The sequence below is a fragment of the Helobdella robusta genome (genome assembly GCF_000326865.2).
Source record: "Helobdella robusta unplaced genomic scaffold HELROscaffold_2, whole genome shotgun sequence".
Classification (NCBI taxonomy): Eukaryota; Metazoa; Annelida; class Clitellata; order Rhynchobdellida; family Glossiphoniidae; genus Helobdella; species Helobdella robusta.
In genome coordinates, this window is record NW_008704083.1 from 2,720,525 (window position 1) to 2,741,637 (window position 21,113).

The 21,113-nt window shown below is 32.3% G+C and overlaps 1 protein-coding gene across 1 annotated transcript; it reads right to left on the reverse strand.

Moving 5' to 3' along the window:
- Nucleotides 1-756: 756 nt before the first annotated feature.
- HELRODRAFT_155666 (hypothetical protein) lies at nucleotides 757-19,180 on the reverse strand (the record flags this gene model as incomplete). The annotated part of the gene is made up of 17 exons (XM_009017182.1): nucleotides 757-877; nucleotides 1,010-1,124; nucleotides 2,482-2,576; nucleotides 2,718-2,793; nucleotides 5,712-5,792; nucleotides 5,895-5,937; nucleotides 6,462-6,545; nucleotides 7,365-7,487; nucleotides 8,251-8,345; nucleotides 8,482-8,565; nucleotides 10,365-10,467; nucleotides 13,999-14,071; nucleotides 16,015-16,080; nucleotides 16,765-16,819; nucleotides 17,499-17,558; nucleotides 17,870-17,964; nucleotides 19,116-19,180. 17 exons carry the CDS (start codon nucleotides 19,178-19,180, stop codon nucleotides 757-759), a joined length of 1,434 nt encoding a protein of 477 aa, XP_009015430.1.
- Nucleotides 19,181-21,113: the final 1,933 nt, after the last annotated feature.

A 21,113-nucleotide genomic window follows, 5' to 3' on the forward strand; every position in this document is an offset into this window, starting at 1 on the left:
ACATTGTTATTTATTGTTTAGAGAATAATGAATTGATTGGAGTTTGAGAGCAGTTAAAATGAACGAGGAATTAAACGAGAAATAAGAAGAAATAACTAAAAGTATTAGATGAAAACCATGCTTTGAAATCTAAAACTGGTGGTAATGATAACGATGGCGTGAAGTGAAAAGTTAAAATAACAAAATGTGCATATAAATGAAATGCACAATTTTAAAAACATTAACCTTTACATGACAGCAATAAAAATAGTACAGGTCATTCATCACAAAATCTAATGCAACCAACTTATGAAATGACAACAAAATATGTCAACGCTGTAATGTAATGTAATATATTAACTTTCAATACGGAGATCAAAGAAACAACAACAACAATAATGTCAACAATAACAACAACAAACTTCATAGAAAAATTAAGTAAAAGTGATAAAAGTGTGGGCGCGGTGGTGATGAAGTGGTTGGTGATTGTTATTCTCACGACTCACGACGACCGCCACATTTAATGAAAATCCATTCTAGAACTAAAATATCACTCATTTGATCTGTATGCACACGGCATGGTCTTTATATTAAACGATCCTGTTAATGATTTTTTATCCACCTATCACTCGGGTCAGTTCAACAGTTGTTTCCTTCATTCAAATCATTACTTCCAAAGTTTAAATATTTTTATTTAATTTAGCTCATCTAATTCCCCAACGAAACGACTAAAACTTTGTAACAACCGCAAATAATAATTGTTGGTGGTGGGGGGCATCACTTGCAGCAGGGGATGGCAGGGGCACCAGAGCAGTGGTAGTGAACGTTCAACCATCTCCTCCCTTGCTTCTGCCACACTCTCGTCTCCTCTGAATGGATGGTCGTCGGGGTGCCATTCCTAATGCAGAACACAAATTAAAAATTCATCCCTTGTAATGTAGAAGTGAGTGCTCTGAATATAAAAACATTTTGAAGTTGCGTTCTGTTTAAATTATATATGGTTACGGAAGAATTATTTGATTACTGTCACCTGTCAATGTACTGAGTGAGTCTGGTGTAAGCAATGCAGGCAGCTTCTTCAGATAAGAAGTGAACATACGGCTTCAGGATGAATGTATTTATTATCTTGTTGTTCTTTACAAGCACTGTTCATTAATATAGGCGTTTCAAAATTAGAAAACTATTAAAAATGACGGATGAAGTTTATGATTGAATGGAAAACTATGAAAATGTGAAAGAATAAAAAACAATACACAATTTATTTGGTAGACAATACGAATATGATCATATTCATTGGTTAAAAGCAGGAAAACGAGGTTGGCTTTTAATTTAGATTGTGCTTCTACAGGTAATACTGGTAAACAGGTAACAGAGATAGATGTCTCATATATTTCCCTCTCTCCATTTGATGCTTTGTTACGTAGTACACTGAAAATTCATTACATCTACATCTTCTTTATTAAATGCATTTTACTGCTTGCTACTAACAATTGACACGTGTATATTATTTTTTTATTCATTAAAATTCACTCCTAAACAGTTCTTGGAGGATAATTCAAAAAACCATATGAAAAAGTGTCTAATCAATCAATCTTCGTTTAGCGTACAGAGACCCAGTTCCCCCGAGGTAGGACGTTGTTTTCTTTGTCATCAATTTTTTTCTAAACCAGTACATTACATGTCACAAATTGTACAACTAACCAGGTCATACGCATACAAAACCAGCACAATGCAAAAGACAAAAACCATCAACAAAGCCTGCTAGTCACAAGTAGCACCCTACACGAAAATGTATAAAGTGAATAAAACACTAATAATAACAACAACTGTAATAAAAATGGCAACAATAGATTATTAATCAAAAATGAGCTTGGTTAAAAAGATAGAATTTAAGACAACGACGAGAAGCAATTAGAGACTTTAAAGTAGGAAGCTAAAACAGTAAGAAGTTTCACACAAAAGGTGCAGAAGCAAAAAACTTCCACCTCCAAAAGACGTTGTAGTCCTCAGTATAATGAACAATTCCTCAGTGGGAGACCTAAGAGACAACCTACGCGTAAGTAAATCAAAAGATCTACAAACAGATTCTAAATAATTAGGACGAACACTAATAACACATTTAAAATCTAAAAGGACGATTTTGAATGTAATTCCTTGCCTGACGGTAAGCCAATGAAGAAGCTTCAACATTCCAAGACAATAGAACGACCTCATCCTTTCAAATACTCACACTGCATCCTTCAATGCTTTTTAGACTACAACGATTAAAACTTTTCAATTTTTGGTTGCATTATTAAACTTGTCACATAACCACATAAAAGTGTAAGCAAATAATTGAAGTTACAATAATTTCCTTCTGGAACCATCTTTCCTAATTTAAAAAAATTATAATAGTTTTATCTCTATAAGATTTCAAACTCGATTAATCTTATGACGTTGAACAGAAAATCAAACTGCAAAATGAAAAATGTAATGTAAAAATTAAATGAAATAAAATAGAACCGTTGTCAAAGTAGAATCGATGGAAACTCAGTCCGCCTACTAAGTTGCCATTCGATTCAGGCTGGATGCACGTCATCTGAGGATCTACCAATTTGCTGGACAACAACATTACAAATTTTAAAATATTTATAAAAACTTCCAAAGGCAACATACTGTCACAATTTGAAATGTTGGAAAAAATTATGATAAAATGAAGAGTCAAGATTTCTAAGAAACATTTGGTTATATGAACATACGAGAACGTGTCAAAGTCTCCTCGCAACATGGCAGACGTGACTACTTCAGTCAACTTTATTATCTCCTGCTTGCGACCTGGTGTTAATTAAATCAAGCATTTAAATTCGCTGTGTTGAATGATATATATTAAAAAGCTTGAATGAAATAATGATATTTGATGTGGAATCACTTGATTTGTCTCCGTGGTCTGGCCTGTTAATGATGGATATAACATTAGCCTCCCCAACACCTGTCTCTGTACTCCCTCCTCCTCCGCCATTCGAAGTATTCATTTCTTTTGTTTTTGGAGAACCTGCGTGAGTTGGGGCAGATAAATGCTGAGAAATGAGTGAGTGACATGAAACAATGCAGATGAATGTAGAGTAATGAGTGAGAGATAAGAAATGATGCAGGTGAATGTGAAGTAATGGTGACAAAAGTTAGTGCAGATGAATGGTGAGAAAGTGTCATGCTGATGATAAGTTTGTTAGCTACGTTTAAACATGGTAAGACAGACAAAAATATCCATTAAAATGAAATAAGTTGTTGTATTGTGCTGAAAAAGTTATCCACTTAACAATAAGCTAAAATCAGTTAACTAATATTTTGCTTAATATACACATTTGAAATCATCAAGCTCGATGCAGCTCATGAATGAGCTTTGAGCAACATAAAATAATCAACATACAACAACAACAACAACACACGTTTAGACGGCATTTTCCCCGATATCGGGGGTTGCCGTTTGGCTACCTATGATGAAACCGAAATACCCCTCGACGCCATCCACATCTGTCACTCGCCTCAGTATCATGCAAACCCCGCTTTCACCCTGTCCTTCTCCACCTGCTCTCTCCATCCCAATCGCGGACGACCCCTTCCTACCACTCCTTCAACCTCGAACTCCAACGCTCGCCTAATCCCGAGCCTTTCATCCCTTCTCAACACATGAAAGAGTCGGGATTAGGCGGAAATAAAATAATCAACATAATATCACATAATCTTTATTGCATTGCGTGAACAAATATATGCTGCATGCTTTGGATGGGGTTAGGTTCAATAGTTGTTTTCTTCCATTTATTAGTTGATTCAGTTTTTGGTGACAGAATTTTCAAAAATAGTCCAGTGCCTATTTTGTGGACCAATTAATGATAATTATTACGTTGTGTTGAATTATGATGATATATATCAAGATAAAAGGATGTTGCAAATGAAAAAAATGATAAAAACTTAGCACATAACAAAAACTCACAAAAATCAGATAATCAGATTGTTGTAAAACTGATTCTTTAACATTCGAATAAAAGGTTGTAGAAAATAAATAAATTTTCAGTAAATACTTAACTATATCAGAAAATCTTTGAACGAAACAAGCTACATCAAGAAATAATGAACAGTTTTAAGAGAATAAAAATTATTTCAACCAATGCTGGATGAAGCTAAAGTAGTATGCATGTATGTTACAAAATAGCCTGAAAAACATTGACTGAAAATTGTGCATGTCAAACACATGAATGAAACAAATGTGTATAATGCACCCTTTACACTACTCAAAAGCGAGTCTTGAGTTGTGTGGATTAGTCCGTAGAAGATGAGTTTTAAAAAACTGCCTTTGAAACTTTTAAAGTGACAAACCGGTTGATGCAGGCTGAGTGGTAAATTTTTCCAGACTGTTGGGACGGAGACTTCAAAGTTTCGGAAGCTCCTACAACTATTTGTGCTTTCGGCATCATCAGAAAATCCTGATCATCTGAGCCTAACTAAGGACGTTGATTAGATAAAATAACTTGGATTAAGACCATTCAAGCGTTTGAATACAATAATGGAAATTTTGAAAATAATTCTTTTTCTGACTGTGAAGCACTGAAGGTCTAATATAATATAACCGACATGTTCAAACTTTGATACACCTGAGACCATCTTAACCGCACGATTCTGCATTGACCGTAAACCAGCCAGAATTCTGTTTTGGATGAATAAATGCATAAACTAAATATTTTGATGTATTTTCAAGTAACAGCTGAGTCTTTCCATCGTTTAACTTTAATTTTTCGATACAACAGACAAGTTTGTTGACTAATATTTCGAAAGTCGTATTACAGCCTACAGGAACCATTCATTATTTGTACATGGCCAGTGAAAATATGACATTTAAAATTATGATCCTCAATAATGTGAAACATAAGGTTTACACAATAAAAATAGAAAGGCTCCAAGACTGAACTTTTGGGGATTCCTGACAAAGCCAACTCGACATCAGATAGCTTGTTAAAAAAGGTCTGATGCACCAGCCAATCAGGTACCATTCAAACGATGAGACAACCAATCCAGAAACAATGTTTAAGCTTATCAAATTGTAAAGACTGATCAATGCAGTCGAAGGCCGCGCTCATATTCAATAAGACTAACAATGATATAGATCAACAAAATTCTTTATATTTTAAAATTAGACGTAAATTATTTAATTTTTTTGATAAATTCTGATTACCATATGCTTTTCAGAAGGTAGATAAACCGTTTTAAATATTCAAGCTCAGCATATAATTGATCTGCATATTCTATCGGGCATAATATAATACTAAAACATCAAACTTTTATGTTGGATGAAAAGAGTGAGAAAGAAAAATCATTGCCTCCAGTAAAAATGTAACTAACTTAATACTCTCTCTGCCTGCATGCCCAAATAATTTACGATATACATGCAAAATAGCGAAAAAAATTATTAAAGTCTGATAGAAATTATTTGGTAAACACTAGCAAAAAATGTGTGGCAAAACAAGAATAACTGTAACCGCATACCGATGTGTCAATGACGAAACACATATCAGCATAAAAACAATTTTTTAGATATGAAACCACTTATAATCATTAGTTATACAACTTAAATGCAAAGAAAATGTTTTAAACCTAGAAATAATAAAATAAATATTAGAAATTAAATAGAATACATGTCAAACAAATTAAAAATAATGAAGTGATGGCAAAAAATGTAAAATGAATGGCAAGCACGATACCTCTGTCGTCATCTTCAATTGTAACACTGTTATCTGATGACTCCTTTATTCCATCTGTTTTCTTGGTCATTAAACTTCGATCTAAAATTAATTTGCCATATTTTTTATGATTCAACGAATCCCTACTTATAAAAATATATGACAAAATTGGTTGAAAACATAAAACGAAAAAAAAAGTCTGACTTGAAAAATTGCTGGTTGCCAGCATGGTTGTCAAAATGGCTCCCTGAAGGCGATTAAAACAATGAAACTTTAATTTATAGCCATGTAAAGTGTTACGTGTGAAAGGATGCAAGGCATGTTGAAAAATATTGCATGAAGTCAGTTTAGAATTTAATGAAAGCGTATGACCATGTCGGATGGATGACTGGCTAGTTACTTATCAACGTTTATTTTCATATTAAATTAAACATCATGCATTATATTTTTTTAAATTCGTAACATAAAAGTTTTATATTTTCATTAAATGAAATAAAATTTATGAAAATAAAATTTGTTCAAACTTTTCAGGTGGCATAAACTTTTTATAAAATATAAACGTACACTCACAAAATAGATTTAGATTTTGATCAAAAAATTTTTTCATCTACATTTTATATACCCCAGACATAAAAAATGTGCTAGAAATTTAGTATCCAACCGTCTGAACATCATTCCAGGACAAAACAAATACAACTACAGCTGGAAATGTGGACACAATCAGATGCGAATTGAGTTGATCATTGGAAAAATTAAATGAAATGAGTGTACCTTTAATTTTCTTCTGGCGTTGAATTTTCTTAAGGAATCAACTGTTTGTTGTCTGTGCACCATTGCTGCTACTCTTTCTCTTTGCTGGTTGATTGATTGAATGGTTGATTGTTTGGTAGGTTGATTGGTTGTTATGTCAGTTGGTTATTTGTTTGTTTGGTTGTTTGGTAGGTTAGTAAGTTGTATAGTTGGTACAAGTTGTATAGTTGGTAGGTTGGATGTTCGTTTAGTAGGTTGGCTGATGGGTTGGTCAGTAAGTTGATTGTTTGGTTCGGTGGATGTTTGATTGATAGATAAATGTGAATAAATGTAGTGTTAAATATAATGTACATGAATATAATGTACATAAATGAACATGACTTACTTGAATATAATGTTAAAAGCATATTACCATGGAGCACTATAAATGAGTAGAAACAATCACTTGGCATTACCATGCTATTACTACAAAAAACAGAATGATAACTTTGCGTCCCAGCAGTGAACCATATAACATCTTTTCAAAAGATTCGCCCCATTCACGTAGATTACTTTTATATATTCTCGAATATAATCTCGACATCTTTTTACAACTCGCTTTATCAGCATATATGAATGAAAGCATGAAAGCATTCCACACCACAGATGTGGAATCACATTGTGCTGGGTATAAATCTTTTCTGGTATTCATCATTGAAGCAAGAAGAAAACAAGTATCGAAATTTGAGCTAATGTAAATAAACAGATCAGTCTGTCATCACAACCAATTAAGAGAAATGCACCAAATGGAAATTTTTTTTTAAAATCATGCCGATAACGAATAAACAAATAGGATGCTTGAAACATTGGCTGAAACAACAAAATATAATAATATGGAGAAAAAGAAGAAGGAGGAGAGGAGGAAACATCAACACCATGACCAACACTAATCCAAGGGTGTTTGAGTGCCTGTGATGCTGTGATTCTCTTTGATGGATTGACAGTTAACATGTTGTTGATGAGAGTTTTTGCCTCCGTGGTCACTGTGTCCCACTCTGGAGATGGATACTGCATGTGTGTGTGTGTGTGTGTGTGTGTGTGTGTGTGTGTGTGTGGATGTGTGGTGTGTTTGTGTGTGTGCGCGCGCGCGTTTGGGTATGTGTTTGAGTGAATAAAAGTATTTGAGTGTGCATGTATAATGTAAATGTATGCATTGAGAATTTGTGAGAATATTAAATAGTTTGCCACCTCATTCTTTTTTCATTTGCTTGAGATATGTTCATCAAGCATTCAAGAAACAAACAAACAATGACCAAATAAGGATTGTGATTTGTTAACTCACTACTCAATAACGCTTAACAAACCTCCACTGACAAACAAATTAATAAAAACTTTGGTTGTAACCATGGCCGATAAGAAACATGTGATGCAGTATTGCAATTTTAAACCAATCAAATTATCTTCAACTAACAGAATAGGAAACACAAAGCATTTAAATCATCAATCAGAATAACTTATGTACAAGTACTGTGAAGATTTATAATAATTGAACTTAAAATCTTTGGCAGTCAAATCATTTGTTAAGCAGACAACTTTTTTATATATAAAAAACCACTTAGTGCGCTTACAATCCAATATAGAATGGAATTTCAAAAGAGAAAAAATTAATTTAAATTTTTTCAGTTTGTTTAGGCGAACTTCAGGCATAAATGAAACATAAGTATTTGCAGGTTCGCGGAAAAAATGAAATTGTTCAGTGGTAAAGCTAATTGAAAAACTTGAACAAATCTACTGTAATGAATAATGAATGAAGAGCAGGACAAAAACTAACATCAAATGCTCCAGCTTTGATCTGTGCATACAACTTGTGCTGATCCTCGTCCCAGAAGGGAGGGTAGCCGACCAGCAATATGTACAGGATCACTCCTGCTCGTTTGTGTTTCATATTCATTTTTAATATTATCCAATCAACTGTTGAATGGCATCAGAAAGCATTTTGAACCAAAACACTTTCGAGGCATTAAAGCCATGTGCAATTATCATGACAGCATTATTAACTCACCACAGGCCCAAACATCAACAGCCTTGCCGTATGGATCCTTCCTCAATACCTCAGGTGACAGATAGCCTGGAGTCCCAGCGAAACCTGAATATTTCAATTGATCAACAAGTTAATGAGCAATATCACCACATAAGAATTAATACAAAATAAATTCTATACCAGCTTATACGATGTTTGATGTTTACGCATCAAAAGTCATATTTTAAGAAGATGAATAAGTTGAAAATGTAAAGATTTAAATAGAAACTGTGTTGAAAATGCTAAAATTTCAGTTTAATGAGGGCTTTCAGACAGCAAAATAATATTTTGAAATGATACGGTAAATTTTGAAATTTTTCTGAACAATGTCATTTTGGTGGAGGTATTTGAGACGCACTTTGAACTGTCAACTATTAAAGGCAAGTTTTGTGATGAAAATTTTTAAGAACAAGTGCTTGAAGTTTATTGGGAAGTCTATTTAATTAACTTTTGGGCAAGGTTAATAAAAGTACGAGTTAGTTGGATGAAATAGCTAAACGGTTTGTGATGAAAAACATTGCATTCAATCGTTTCAACAGGTCAACAACTGAGCAACACATGCTGCAAATTTACACCCAACAGACTTCCAAACCTCTGCTTGTTTGTTAACAGCCTCTAACTCATTCAAAAACGAAATATTTATTAATATTAACAATATAATAATAGTTATTATTGTTTAATAATTATAAAAAGTAAGTTCTAGACATCCAGTTTTAGGTTTAAAAAAATTTGTATTCATCTTGTCATGTTTTCATTTAGAGTCGAAATGCTAGCAATATAAATTATTAAAATTCAATTTCCTTTCATATGTATTCATGAACAATGCAGTTTGATGTTGGCTTTGTAAAGGTTTCTAAACTTTTCCAATTAATTTCATACATAACTTTTATAAGTTTTCAGAATTATCTCGTTTCTATAGGAGATGGGAAGCAGCTGTAATAAAAACTTTTGGAATGATACTTCAAATTCTTTTAAATGGCAAACTTAAACGAATGAAAATAATAACGATATTGAAATCCTGTTATCAGATTGTAATCGTTACATTTTGTTATGAATTGTAATTTAACATTTTATCATACAGAACAAAGAAACGTACGAAATTATGTTTTAGGTTTAGCTGAGTTGGAAATATATTCCATTACAACAATTATTTGAAAGCATTTTTTAAAACTGATAATTATTAAATATACTGGTTGTCATTTAGGTACATATACATTTCCATCAGAGATGCTTATATTTTTGATGTAATAAATCTTCCATCTCTCTTGTTGTAGCTTTATTTACAGAGCACGTAAATTAACAAACAATTTGTTTGCAAACAAGTTGGAGTGTAGATTTTCTGAGAGCCAACAGTCTCACGCACTTTGTTAATTTCTTTCATCAAGAACAAATTTGAATAGATTCAAATTAATTTGTTTTTTTAGTATCACTAAGTTAACTTTTATAAACATAAATCAGTGCAAAAATATTGATTTGCGTTAAAAATATTCAAGAATTTTTTTATACTTGAAACTTTTTAATTTGTCAATTTGTGCAAAACTATTTAGAGCTTTAAGAGTAAAATATATTGCGCAAATTAAGAGGGAAAGATTACAAAAAGTTTTAACAGTTTCTTAAGAAACTTATTAAAATTTTAACGAGCTTCAAAAAATCCATTCCACCTAGTAAAGCACATAAAGTTTATGAGTTGAGCTTTAATTTATCACTGAAAATCCACCTACAACATCATGTATATTTATATGAAAATGTTGAAGGGTTGAAACACGTCATTCAACCTAACAACACAATCACCAATTTATTAAAATTTAACAAAAGTAGGACATATTTGTTGAATAAAAAGTAAAAGAATGGAAATGACCACCAACCAAACCACGATTGCTGCTCGCCCTGGACTTCGATGGCCAGTCCAAAATCTGCCAACTTCACTGCTGCTCCTTTCAGTTTGCTGGCCAGCAACAAATTTTCAGGCTGCACAAAACAGAGTCAACATCAGTTACAAACAACATCAGTTACAACATCAGTTACAAACAACATCAGTTACAACATCAGTTACAAACAACATCAGTTACAACATCAGTTACAAACAACAGTTACAAACAACATCAGTTACAACATCAGTTACAACATCAGTTACAACATCACTCACCCATTTTACGTCATTACAGTAACAATCTTTTATAAATTTAACATTATCACAATTTACTATCCATTTTAGAACAACATGAATTAGCACTATAAGTATTGCTAAGAAGATGAAAACTGCTTTTAAAATAATAAGTACCTAATGAACTCTCAGGTCATGATAAATAATAATGACATTGTGAACACAATGAAGGCATTTTCATGTGACAACTGCAACAACATTGATGCACAATGATTATGTAAGCTTAGATATTGCATATAAATACTAACGATCATGTTCATTACAATTTAGTTTGTAATTAAACTTACAGCAAACATGTTTTAAATAAACCATTCGATAAAAGCAATGTCCAATATCGCAAAATTCAGCCACATTTAAACCGCAATCACAAACGCCATTGATCAAACTTTCCAGGAAACGTTTTCAACAAACATTTTATTGCCAAAATGAAGAAATGAAAAGAATAAAAAAAAATATCATCAATCACCAGGATGTACATCCTATTATATGCATCGTTGTCCTCATCATCATGTTCATCATCATCATCATCTTCACATTCATCATCCTTAACAACTCCATCATATCACCAAGATCATCAACTTTATCATCAACATCCCTGACATACTCTCTCCTTAGAATCCTTATCTCCATCCTCATCATTTTCATTATCATCTTCACACCCACTATCATTAACAACATCATGATCGTCATATATTAACCTCATTATCATCATCATCATCCATATCATCTTTTTCATTCCCATCATTATCATCCCCTTCATTATGCTCTTTCCGCATTATCATCTTCATCCACCACCACATCATCATCATCATCATCATCTCCTCCACTCCTATCCGTATCTTCATCCTTACATCATCACCATCATCTTCTTACATGATAATGATCATCATCATTTTACATCATCATCACCAGCCCATCAAAATCACCTCTTTCACATCATCTTATTCCCTATTAACATCACCACCATCACCATCATCATCTTCCTCATTCCCATCATGGTGATGGTATTTTTATGTTATTTCTTTTTACTGTTTAAAACAGCCAGTTTATAAATCATTATTAATAGTTGCACTGTTTCCATATATTGCCAGCCAACTTAATACAGTGCTGCACAAAATGTACCGACCACATTTCAACAAACTGTACAAACTCATTTTTATTGTTATAAAAAACAGAAAGCCTTAAAATCCAGAAAACCTTATTAACAGAGCAACCAGCGACATTTCAGCTGCAACAGCATCATCACCAGTTCTTATAACACAACAGCATCAACATCAGTTCTTATAACACAACAGCATCAACATCAGTTCTTATAACACAACAGCATCAACATCAGTTCTTATAACACAACAGCATCAACATCAGTTCTTAAAACGCAACAGCATCATCACCAGTTCTTATAACGCAACAGCATCATCACCAGTTCTTATAACGCAACAGCATCATCACCAGTTCTTATAACGCAACAGCATCATCACCAGTTCTTATAACGCAACAGCATCATCACCAGTTCTTATAACACAACAGCATCAACATCAGTTCTCCTAATTCAATAGTGTTTAGAAATAGAAACAACAATTTTAACAAGACAGAACAGCAAATACAAACAGAAACTTTTATAGATTAAAGTTTTAAACATAAACTGAACGTCAAAGGAAAAAATAAAAATGGACTCAAACACAAAATATGTCAAAATGGACACAAGGGTAGGTACTAGTTTCTACTAAATGTTTCTACTAAGTGTTTATACTGTCATGTGTACAAATTACAACATGAATAAACTCAGCACAATCAACTTAGCACCAATTAACATAGCACAGCATAAAATATTCAAAGGCCTGAAACAAGTTCAAAACGGCCAACATTGTGAATAAAAAATGATGCATAATAGAGCAGTACACAACTAAATTCCTATCCAGAAACATCAGAGAGATGAAAACACAATCCCTATGTGAATTACCACTTGTTTATAAAAGGTTATCAGCTTGCAAGTCAGATAATTAGCGAAATTACAAAAAAAGCAAAAACATCTCATCACCACACATTTACAAAACAATATGTTATTGCCTGTATACAGAGAAATGATTAAGTGCAACGAAACATTTTATTCCAGATCTGTACATACATACTGCTTGCTACCTGTCAGATAGCAAATAAAAAGGCAAGCGAGGACATAACATACATGAAAAATATATATATATATATATTATATATATATATATATGTATATATATATATATATATATATATATATATATATATATATATGTATGTATGTATTTCAGTATTAAGTCTTAAATATTCAAAGTTGGTTATTTATTAAAAATTTATCTTTCAACATTTCAGGAATCTCTTGCATGAGCAGACCACCAACAAAACTTCAATGCAAGGATCAATCATCCAAACATTTTTTGTAGAATATATATAAGTTTACATTATAAAAATCAAATAATGACAAATTACAAACAATGAAAAAGTAGCCAAAAGCAATTTGATTGGAAAAAGAAAAATCAAGGCAAAGACATCAGTAGCCAAAATATGGAAACCGCCGAATTGCAAACGATTAAACTGGCTACTTCTGACGCTTTAAAGAAATGAAGCTGAAATCTTAAAATTTAAAGAAAGATAACAAGAATGAGAACGTAAATCAAGACTGTTACTGGCGTGAATGAGTTGATGACTTTCAGTGGTGTGAAAACATGCACGTCCGTTCAACTGTTCATGTTGAGGAAAGCATCTGAGATGATGATGTGTGATGAGATGCTGTTGTTGGAGGCATCATTGTAGTCAGGAAGTGCATTGCAAACACACGCACGCATACACAAGCACACACACACACGCATATACATCTAAAAACTAGGTTGTCTCTTGATGACAAGAAGAGTTTGCGACAAAGTAAAATTTGGATAAAATAATCAAGTGGTGAGTTTGTTGCTGGGACGCTGGGAAATATAGATAGTTTATTTATCATAAAACTGTTTTAGTTTCATAAAACTAAAACAGTTTTTTTTTAATTTAAGAATTAAACACAAAAAAATTAAATATCAAAAAATTGGTTCTGAATAAATCCTTGAAAAGCTAATAATTATAATTTACATGGTGATGTTCCTTCCAGTTATAGCTGGGACACATCTCCCAATATAAAAAAAATGCAATCGAACCTTCAAAAGAACAAATAACAGCACAGTCGCTACACAAACAGTATTTAAAAAAATAATGAACTTTGCATCAACAGCAGACTACACTAAACAAGAGAACTTTAATTTAACAAATTAATTTTTGAACGCGAAGGCAAAAAACGTAGAAAACTTGAAGAAAAAAAAGAATATAACAACCTTGAGATCTCGGTGTACAATGTTCATCTGATGGCAGTAATCCACGCTCTCCAGTATCTGCTGCATGCAGTTGCTGTCAAATAATCAATTCAAATTATAAGACCATCAGCAGCAGCATCAACGCCAGATTTTATTATTTTGTTGCACTGTATATATAAACTTTGAGCTCTGTTTTGTAAATAAAATCGGGTAAGTTCCACATGGTTGCTAATGCTTACCTTCATCATCATCATCATCATCATCATCATCATCATCATCATCATTAACAATATTATTTTTTGACGAGTTCCTCTAGCCAGAAACTAAACAACAAGTGCATTAAAGGTCCATGCAAGAACGTTAACATATTAAAATTCCTCATTTGAATTGAACTAACATGAAATGAAATGTGAATGACATGTTGAATTGTGAAGCAAATGGGTCAGAGGAATGCATTGTATATAACAATAAGGAAAGAGAAATGAGCCGTGATGATGATGAAGCCAAGCAGCAGAGAGACAGAGTTGTTAGAATAGAGACTAATTGATAACGCTTCAAATGCTGCTTCCTACAAAACATATCAAATATTTACAACAACAACAACAACAAAAACAACAACACACGTTTAGACGACATTTTCCCCGAGATCGGGGGTTGCCGTTTGGCTACCTATGATGAAACCAAAATACCCCTCGACGCCATCCACATCTGTCACTCGCCTCAGTATCACGCAACCCCGCTTTCACCCTGTCCTTCTCCACCTGCTCTCTCCATCCCAATCGCGGACGACCCCTTCCTACCACTCCTTCAACCTCGAACTCCAACGCTCGCCTAATCCCGACCCTTTCATCCCTTCTCAACACATGTCCATACCACCGCAATCTCGATCTCCTTATCAATGTCACAATGTCCTCATTCAGTCCCATCATTGACATCAGCTCTGTACTACTCCTCCTATCCTTCACTTTAACCCCACACATCATCCTCACCATAGCTCTTTCAGCCCTCTGCAGTACACTTTCCTCCTCTCTCCTCAACACCCAAGTTTCACCACCATATACCATTGCTGCTCTCACACATGCTTTATACACCCTCCCTTTCATCTTCACTGACCATTTCTTTCCCCACAATATCCCACCCAGTTCCCTAAATTTCATCCATCCTACACGAACTCTAGCTGTAACTGCGCTCAAACATCCTCCATCCGCGTTCCTTGCGTCCATCCTATTAATCACACCATGAACACATTTCTTACATTTGAACATGCCTTCCACCTTTTTCAGTGCCCCCCTCACACCACTACATCTTTTATGCACCCATTTCTGACATCCTATACACAATACCGAGTTAGCCTTCACTCTCCTGTCACATACCCCACAGGGTTTGTGAATTATTTTAATTACACTAATAAATTTTAAATAGTTGAGTGATGCATAATAAAATTAAATAGAATGTGATACATTCACTTAATGAAAAGTCATGCAAACATTTGTTATATTTAAACCTCAACACGTAGTCAAAACAAAATGTACAATAAGTAATGCAAATAGGTATTGATATCAACATCAAAACTTAAAAACCCATTATATTTTATCAACATTTACAATTGCAACTAAACAAAACGCAGAACAATGACTCAGATAAATTATTTTGTATAACTTTTCAAAACCACCTCCATCTCCGAACATGTGCAGAAGTAATATTAACATAACTGAATACATAAAATGCCTGTTAAGAAAATGTGGCCATTGTATTTTTATGTTCAACTCAAACTGAAGATGAAACATTGAACTTGCAGTATTTTATACTTTAAAATTCTAAATTATTACTTCATATATGTAAGAAAAAGATATTGTTTGAACATTTCAAATATTACTTTTCATTTTAATAGGAACAACAAATAAATGAAAAAAAGTGAATGCAATTCAGTTAAACTTTGAAAAATTGTCACAATAGAAAAGAAAAATTCTTTATTAAAATATCAGAAAAAAGAGGAGCAATGAATGAATTTGAATACATTTGAATACATCTGGTTACCTGGCATCAGCTTCGGAATAGAATTCCCTAGCAACAATGTCCTCAAACAACTCGCCGCCCGTAACTCTGTTAACGAATGTAGCACAGTATGTTTCATTAAATAGAAATCCTATTTATGTAATCAATGAAAATATAAACATTGAAGATGAAATGTTATATTCAGCGACATATTGTAACAATACTTTGGAAAAACAACAAAAGATTTAAAAAATTAATAATTGAGAATTCACCCGAACTTTTATGACCTGCATGTTTTTTTTCAAGAGAGACGAGCGTGGCAAGGAACGATTGTGTGAAATAAAATTTCCCACTTCCACCCATGACAATCAGAAATAAAAAAGTAACGGATGGCTGTGTGTGGTGTGTGTATGCAACCACACATACAACCCTCCCAGAGTTACTCTTGTTGTTGAAATAAGAACTCCACTGGTTGTTATTGTACCCAACCAGATTTTTGAATATCATGCGACGTTTAAACCTCACATTAATAAATTTCATAAAGTTTTTAATTTGTCTACATCTCACATGTTCAATCCATCTAAAGCAGTTAAAAAGTTTAGAAAAAATTGAGCCATATCATTTGGCTAACGTGTGCTGTGTACAAATATTAAAAAAATGCATAATAATTACCAGCCAGCTCATGAACTGTGATGAAAAAAAAGAATTTACGGAAATAAACTTGAATGAATATATACCTGATTAAAATAAAAATTTTAAATACAATGCAGGAAGCAATGAAGGAAGACTAACAGATCGAATATGAGGTAATGGAATCCTTCATCTTGTATGCTGTCATGCAGACGAACTGAATTTAAATTGCAACAACAAACATGTTGACTATTCAAGACATTATGTTTATGATTATTAACATATTAAAAAAACACAAAGATTCTTTGAATTTTAGCATGAAATTCAATTTAAAAGACATCGGTAAAATGATTAAAATTTTAATAATGTCTCAAGAACTGAGAGTCTTAATAAAACAAGGATGAAACAAAAGCAAAATGGCAATGCAGTTACGGCTTACAATCAGGTTCTACGTGGTGCATTCAAGCCAGCAATAAGATTAGATGATGCCAAGCATGCAGTTCAAAAACTACAAGCCAACTTATCGAATGTGCACGAAGATCATCCGTAAATTTACATTTCCTTTATATCAACCCAACCATAAAAGGATTGAATATAGACCATGCAATTCGTGTAGCCTATACAATCAATCAGTTATTCACTAATTCATTTATTAACTCATTGAAACCGATCAGTTAATGCATACAGCACATCATCTACATTCCACAGCAGCATATGAATAAATGTAGGCTCCCATGAAGCGTCTTATAATACAATTATTTTACATTACCTGTGTTCTACTTAACTAAAAAACAATAAAAAAATATTGTGTAACAAACAGAACTGAGCAAAATCTTCAAATTTGTATTGTTTTAAAAAATTTAAAAGTACGAATGAGAACAAAAAAAGAGACAAACCTATGTTGGGATGTTTCAACAATCGACATATTCTGGCCTCTCTTTCTAACTTCTGGTGGTCTGAAAAACAAATTATGGAGTATAAATTTCATGCAAAGTTGTTTCATTCAGATAAAAAAAATTTCAAGTATTTGAAACACACATTTTTAAATTTGGTGAATTAAATTAAAAATAACAAACATACATTTATAAAAATGACATAATGAATAAATCACACCTTAGAATATACATACATTTATAAAGTAAATCACCAACAATTAAAAAACATAAAACCATTTTAACATTATTCTCACATAACACAACAAAGATAATAGATATGAGATTGAACACCATGAAATTAAAAAAGAAGCAACAACAATTGAAATGGCTACCTCTAGCTGACAGTTTTTTAGTGTTAATGATTTTTGCTGCAAACTCATGACCTGTGTTCTTCTGGGTGCATCTTCTTACTATAGAAAAAGCTCCTCTGAAGGTAAAGTTAAGTGTAAATATTTATTTAGAGACATGTCTTGATTTATAAATGTACATTGTTATTTTTGGGCCCAGTTAATGTTGACAATGCACTTGCAACTTGACTTATCATAAATTATGGAGACAATGTACAGTAAATAGTTTGTGTGGTTACTGATTTCATTTTCAAATGAAAACAAGATTCAAAATTGATGTTTGATTATAAATATAGCCCAGAACAAATAATCATTTTTTAAAATCCATGATTTTAGGTTTAACAAATAAAGTAAATTTATTTAAGATCACATTGATGATATTATTTATATATTTTTTTGTTAAATCATCTCTTAATTCATATATCAGTTAAAAATATTAACTATTGTAATATAACATAACTATAAATAACTAATTTGACAATTCACTAATTTGAACCATTAACATTTACATGATTTTTAAAAATCATTTAATTTAGCCAAAAAAACATTTCATAGCATATTATAAATATAAACAAACAACTAACTAAAACTAAATGAATCTATAATTTGAAGTTTTATTCAATAAATAAGCACATTACCAAAATATTTAGTGTATGGAATAGACAATACAAAAAATATCATATTGATTAGATTATTAAAGTGGGAAGCTTAACAATGAATAATAAATTATTACAATTAAAAATAACAAAACTTAAAAATATAAATTATAAATATTCAAAAAATTAATTAAATTAATTTAATATTAATGAATATTTCAACAATTCAAGCAACAAAGTTTTTTGTCAGTTAAAAATTAAAATGAGACTTGAACATGATGGTGAAGTTATATTTATATTTTATAATTAATAAAACTTTTAAAAGAGAAATAAAATAAATAACTCCAACTGTGTAATTAATTAATTAATTGTAATAATTAATAATACTTAAAAATTAACTAATTAATAGTATTAATACTTATAAACTTATACCAGTTAATACTAAATAGTATAGTTTAGTTAGGTTAGTAGAATAAGCATAAGTAAGTATTGTATTGAAAAGTAATAATTTATTATTGAGGCACAAAGAAAGGAGTGCACAAGTTTGTCTTTCCAGGGTTCAATCGTGAAAAAATTATGCAACAACCATCATCAAAATAAATTCAAAAGATGTAACCATTTTTAATAAAACTTACTTTCCTAATTCTTCTTTTAAATCGTAATAATCACTAATTTTTCCGGAAGTAGATTGACTAGACATTTTGCAGTTCTAAAATAAATAATTGCAGATAGAATGAATTACCTCGGCCGCCACTATGCCATATTATTAAAAATGATTGTAATGATCATCACCATCGTCCTCATCATCTTCATCATCACCAGCACATCAGCGTGCATACAACGTGAGGAGAAGCTGCACCACGCAACGGACGCACGTTCCTCGCGTTCATGTAGCTCGCACGATCGATACTTCTTCTTCACGGCACGCGCCCAACACAACGAAACAACAAAACAGTTAATTAATTAATTCTAATGTATCAAATTTATAGTTCATTTTAAATATTTTGTCTCAAAGGCGTTTAATCCTCCAATTAATAATTTCTTTTGCAAAACTTTACTGAATGACATTTCCTTAGCAATATTTGTGTAGCGCATAAACTGCGGCGTTTAGCTGCGCTCTTCGATAAATCTAGGCAACAGATAGGGCATTGCCACCCTCCACGCAATCACACGAATTGTTGATCCAGTTGTCTGCCTTTCATACCAACTTTTATGCTTTGCTCCTAAACATCAGAATATTTTTGAGTGAAATTGTAAACAAACTAGCTCTTTCACCAGGTCACATTGAATTATGCATAAGAATTGAACATCACTACTTCACTTGAAACGTTTGCGTTATAATATTTTATTTTGGCTGTTTGCGAAAAATATTTTGAGGTTTTCTGCACCAATTATTTTTACAAAACGCTACATACACAATATTTAGATGAAAATATTAGTTTTTGATTGCGTAAATGGTTGGATATCTATAGTTGGATGCCAACAGCAAACGTCAGCGGTATGCTTATTCTACCAATACTGTCGAGAGGACATCATAGATGGATTGCTATTAGAATCCATGGATGGATTCTAATAGCTTAATGGAACAATGGGATATCCATAATATGCTAATTACCCCTTAGCTGCGCATATGCTAATTACCCCTTATAACACTCAAAGATTCTTTTTATAACCAATGGCCTATATATTTTATTCTCTATATATGCTACCCACACGTCCACAAATTTACAAAAAATGTTCAAAACGAAAGAAACAAACCAAATTACAATTTGCTAAATATATTCCTGTGAAAATGATTCTGTTGGCGAGCTGAGAACATTTTTTGGGCATGTTTATTCGAATATACTGCGAACGTAAATAAAAACATATCGGGTTTTAGTTTACAATGAGAAAGAATAGGTCTAATCGAAGTACTTGTTTTTCATTACAAATGTTGCAAATTAAAACGTGAAATTATTTTATTTGATTTGTAAGAAGTGTGGTCGATAGAGTGTTTACTAAACAACTTATTGACTGTGTCCCACAATATTGTTGGAAGAGATGTATACCAACCAATCTAATTTTTCCAACAATTTTTTTTCAGTTAAAAGATAACTTTAACGCAAAAGCGATTGCTTCTGCATTTATCATCAAACCATGGGACAATATAATCTCTTTATGTTTCTGTATTTATCATCAAACCATGGGACAATATATAAAATATAAATCTCAACAAAATCAATTATTGATTGCAAATTACTCGCAATTTTTTGATATGCGACATCAGTATCGACCTCAGTAAATGGACCAAAAACAGATATCGGAGAGGAAATGAGCAAATAGTTATCAGTTTTTTGGTGATTATCGGCAAACGATAAATAAATGGGAAAACAACTCCAACAAAACTGTGCTAGACGTCGCTAGAAAAAAATTGTACAATCACAACATAAAAATTCAACTGAAGAAACAACAAGATCGAGTTTGCCGCCAGCAATGGGTTGGACCGACGATGTGATTGCAAACCCGAAACGATTGAAAAATATTTGACAAAATTAGGATCTTTCGATCATCTAACCTTTCAAATAAAATCATCCGATATCAACAACAAATCAGCACAATAAAAAATGTGTTCCATAACCGCAGGAAAATTTCTA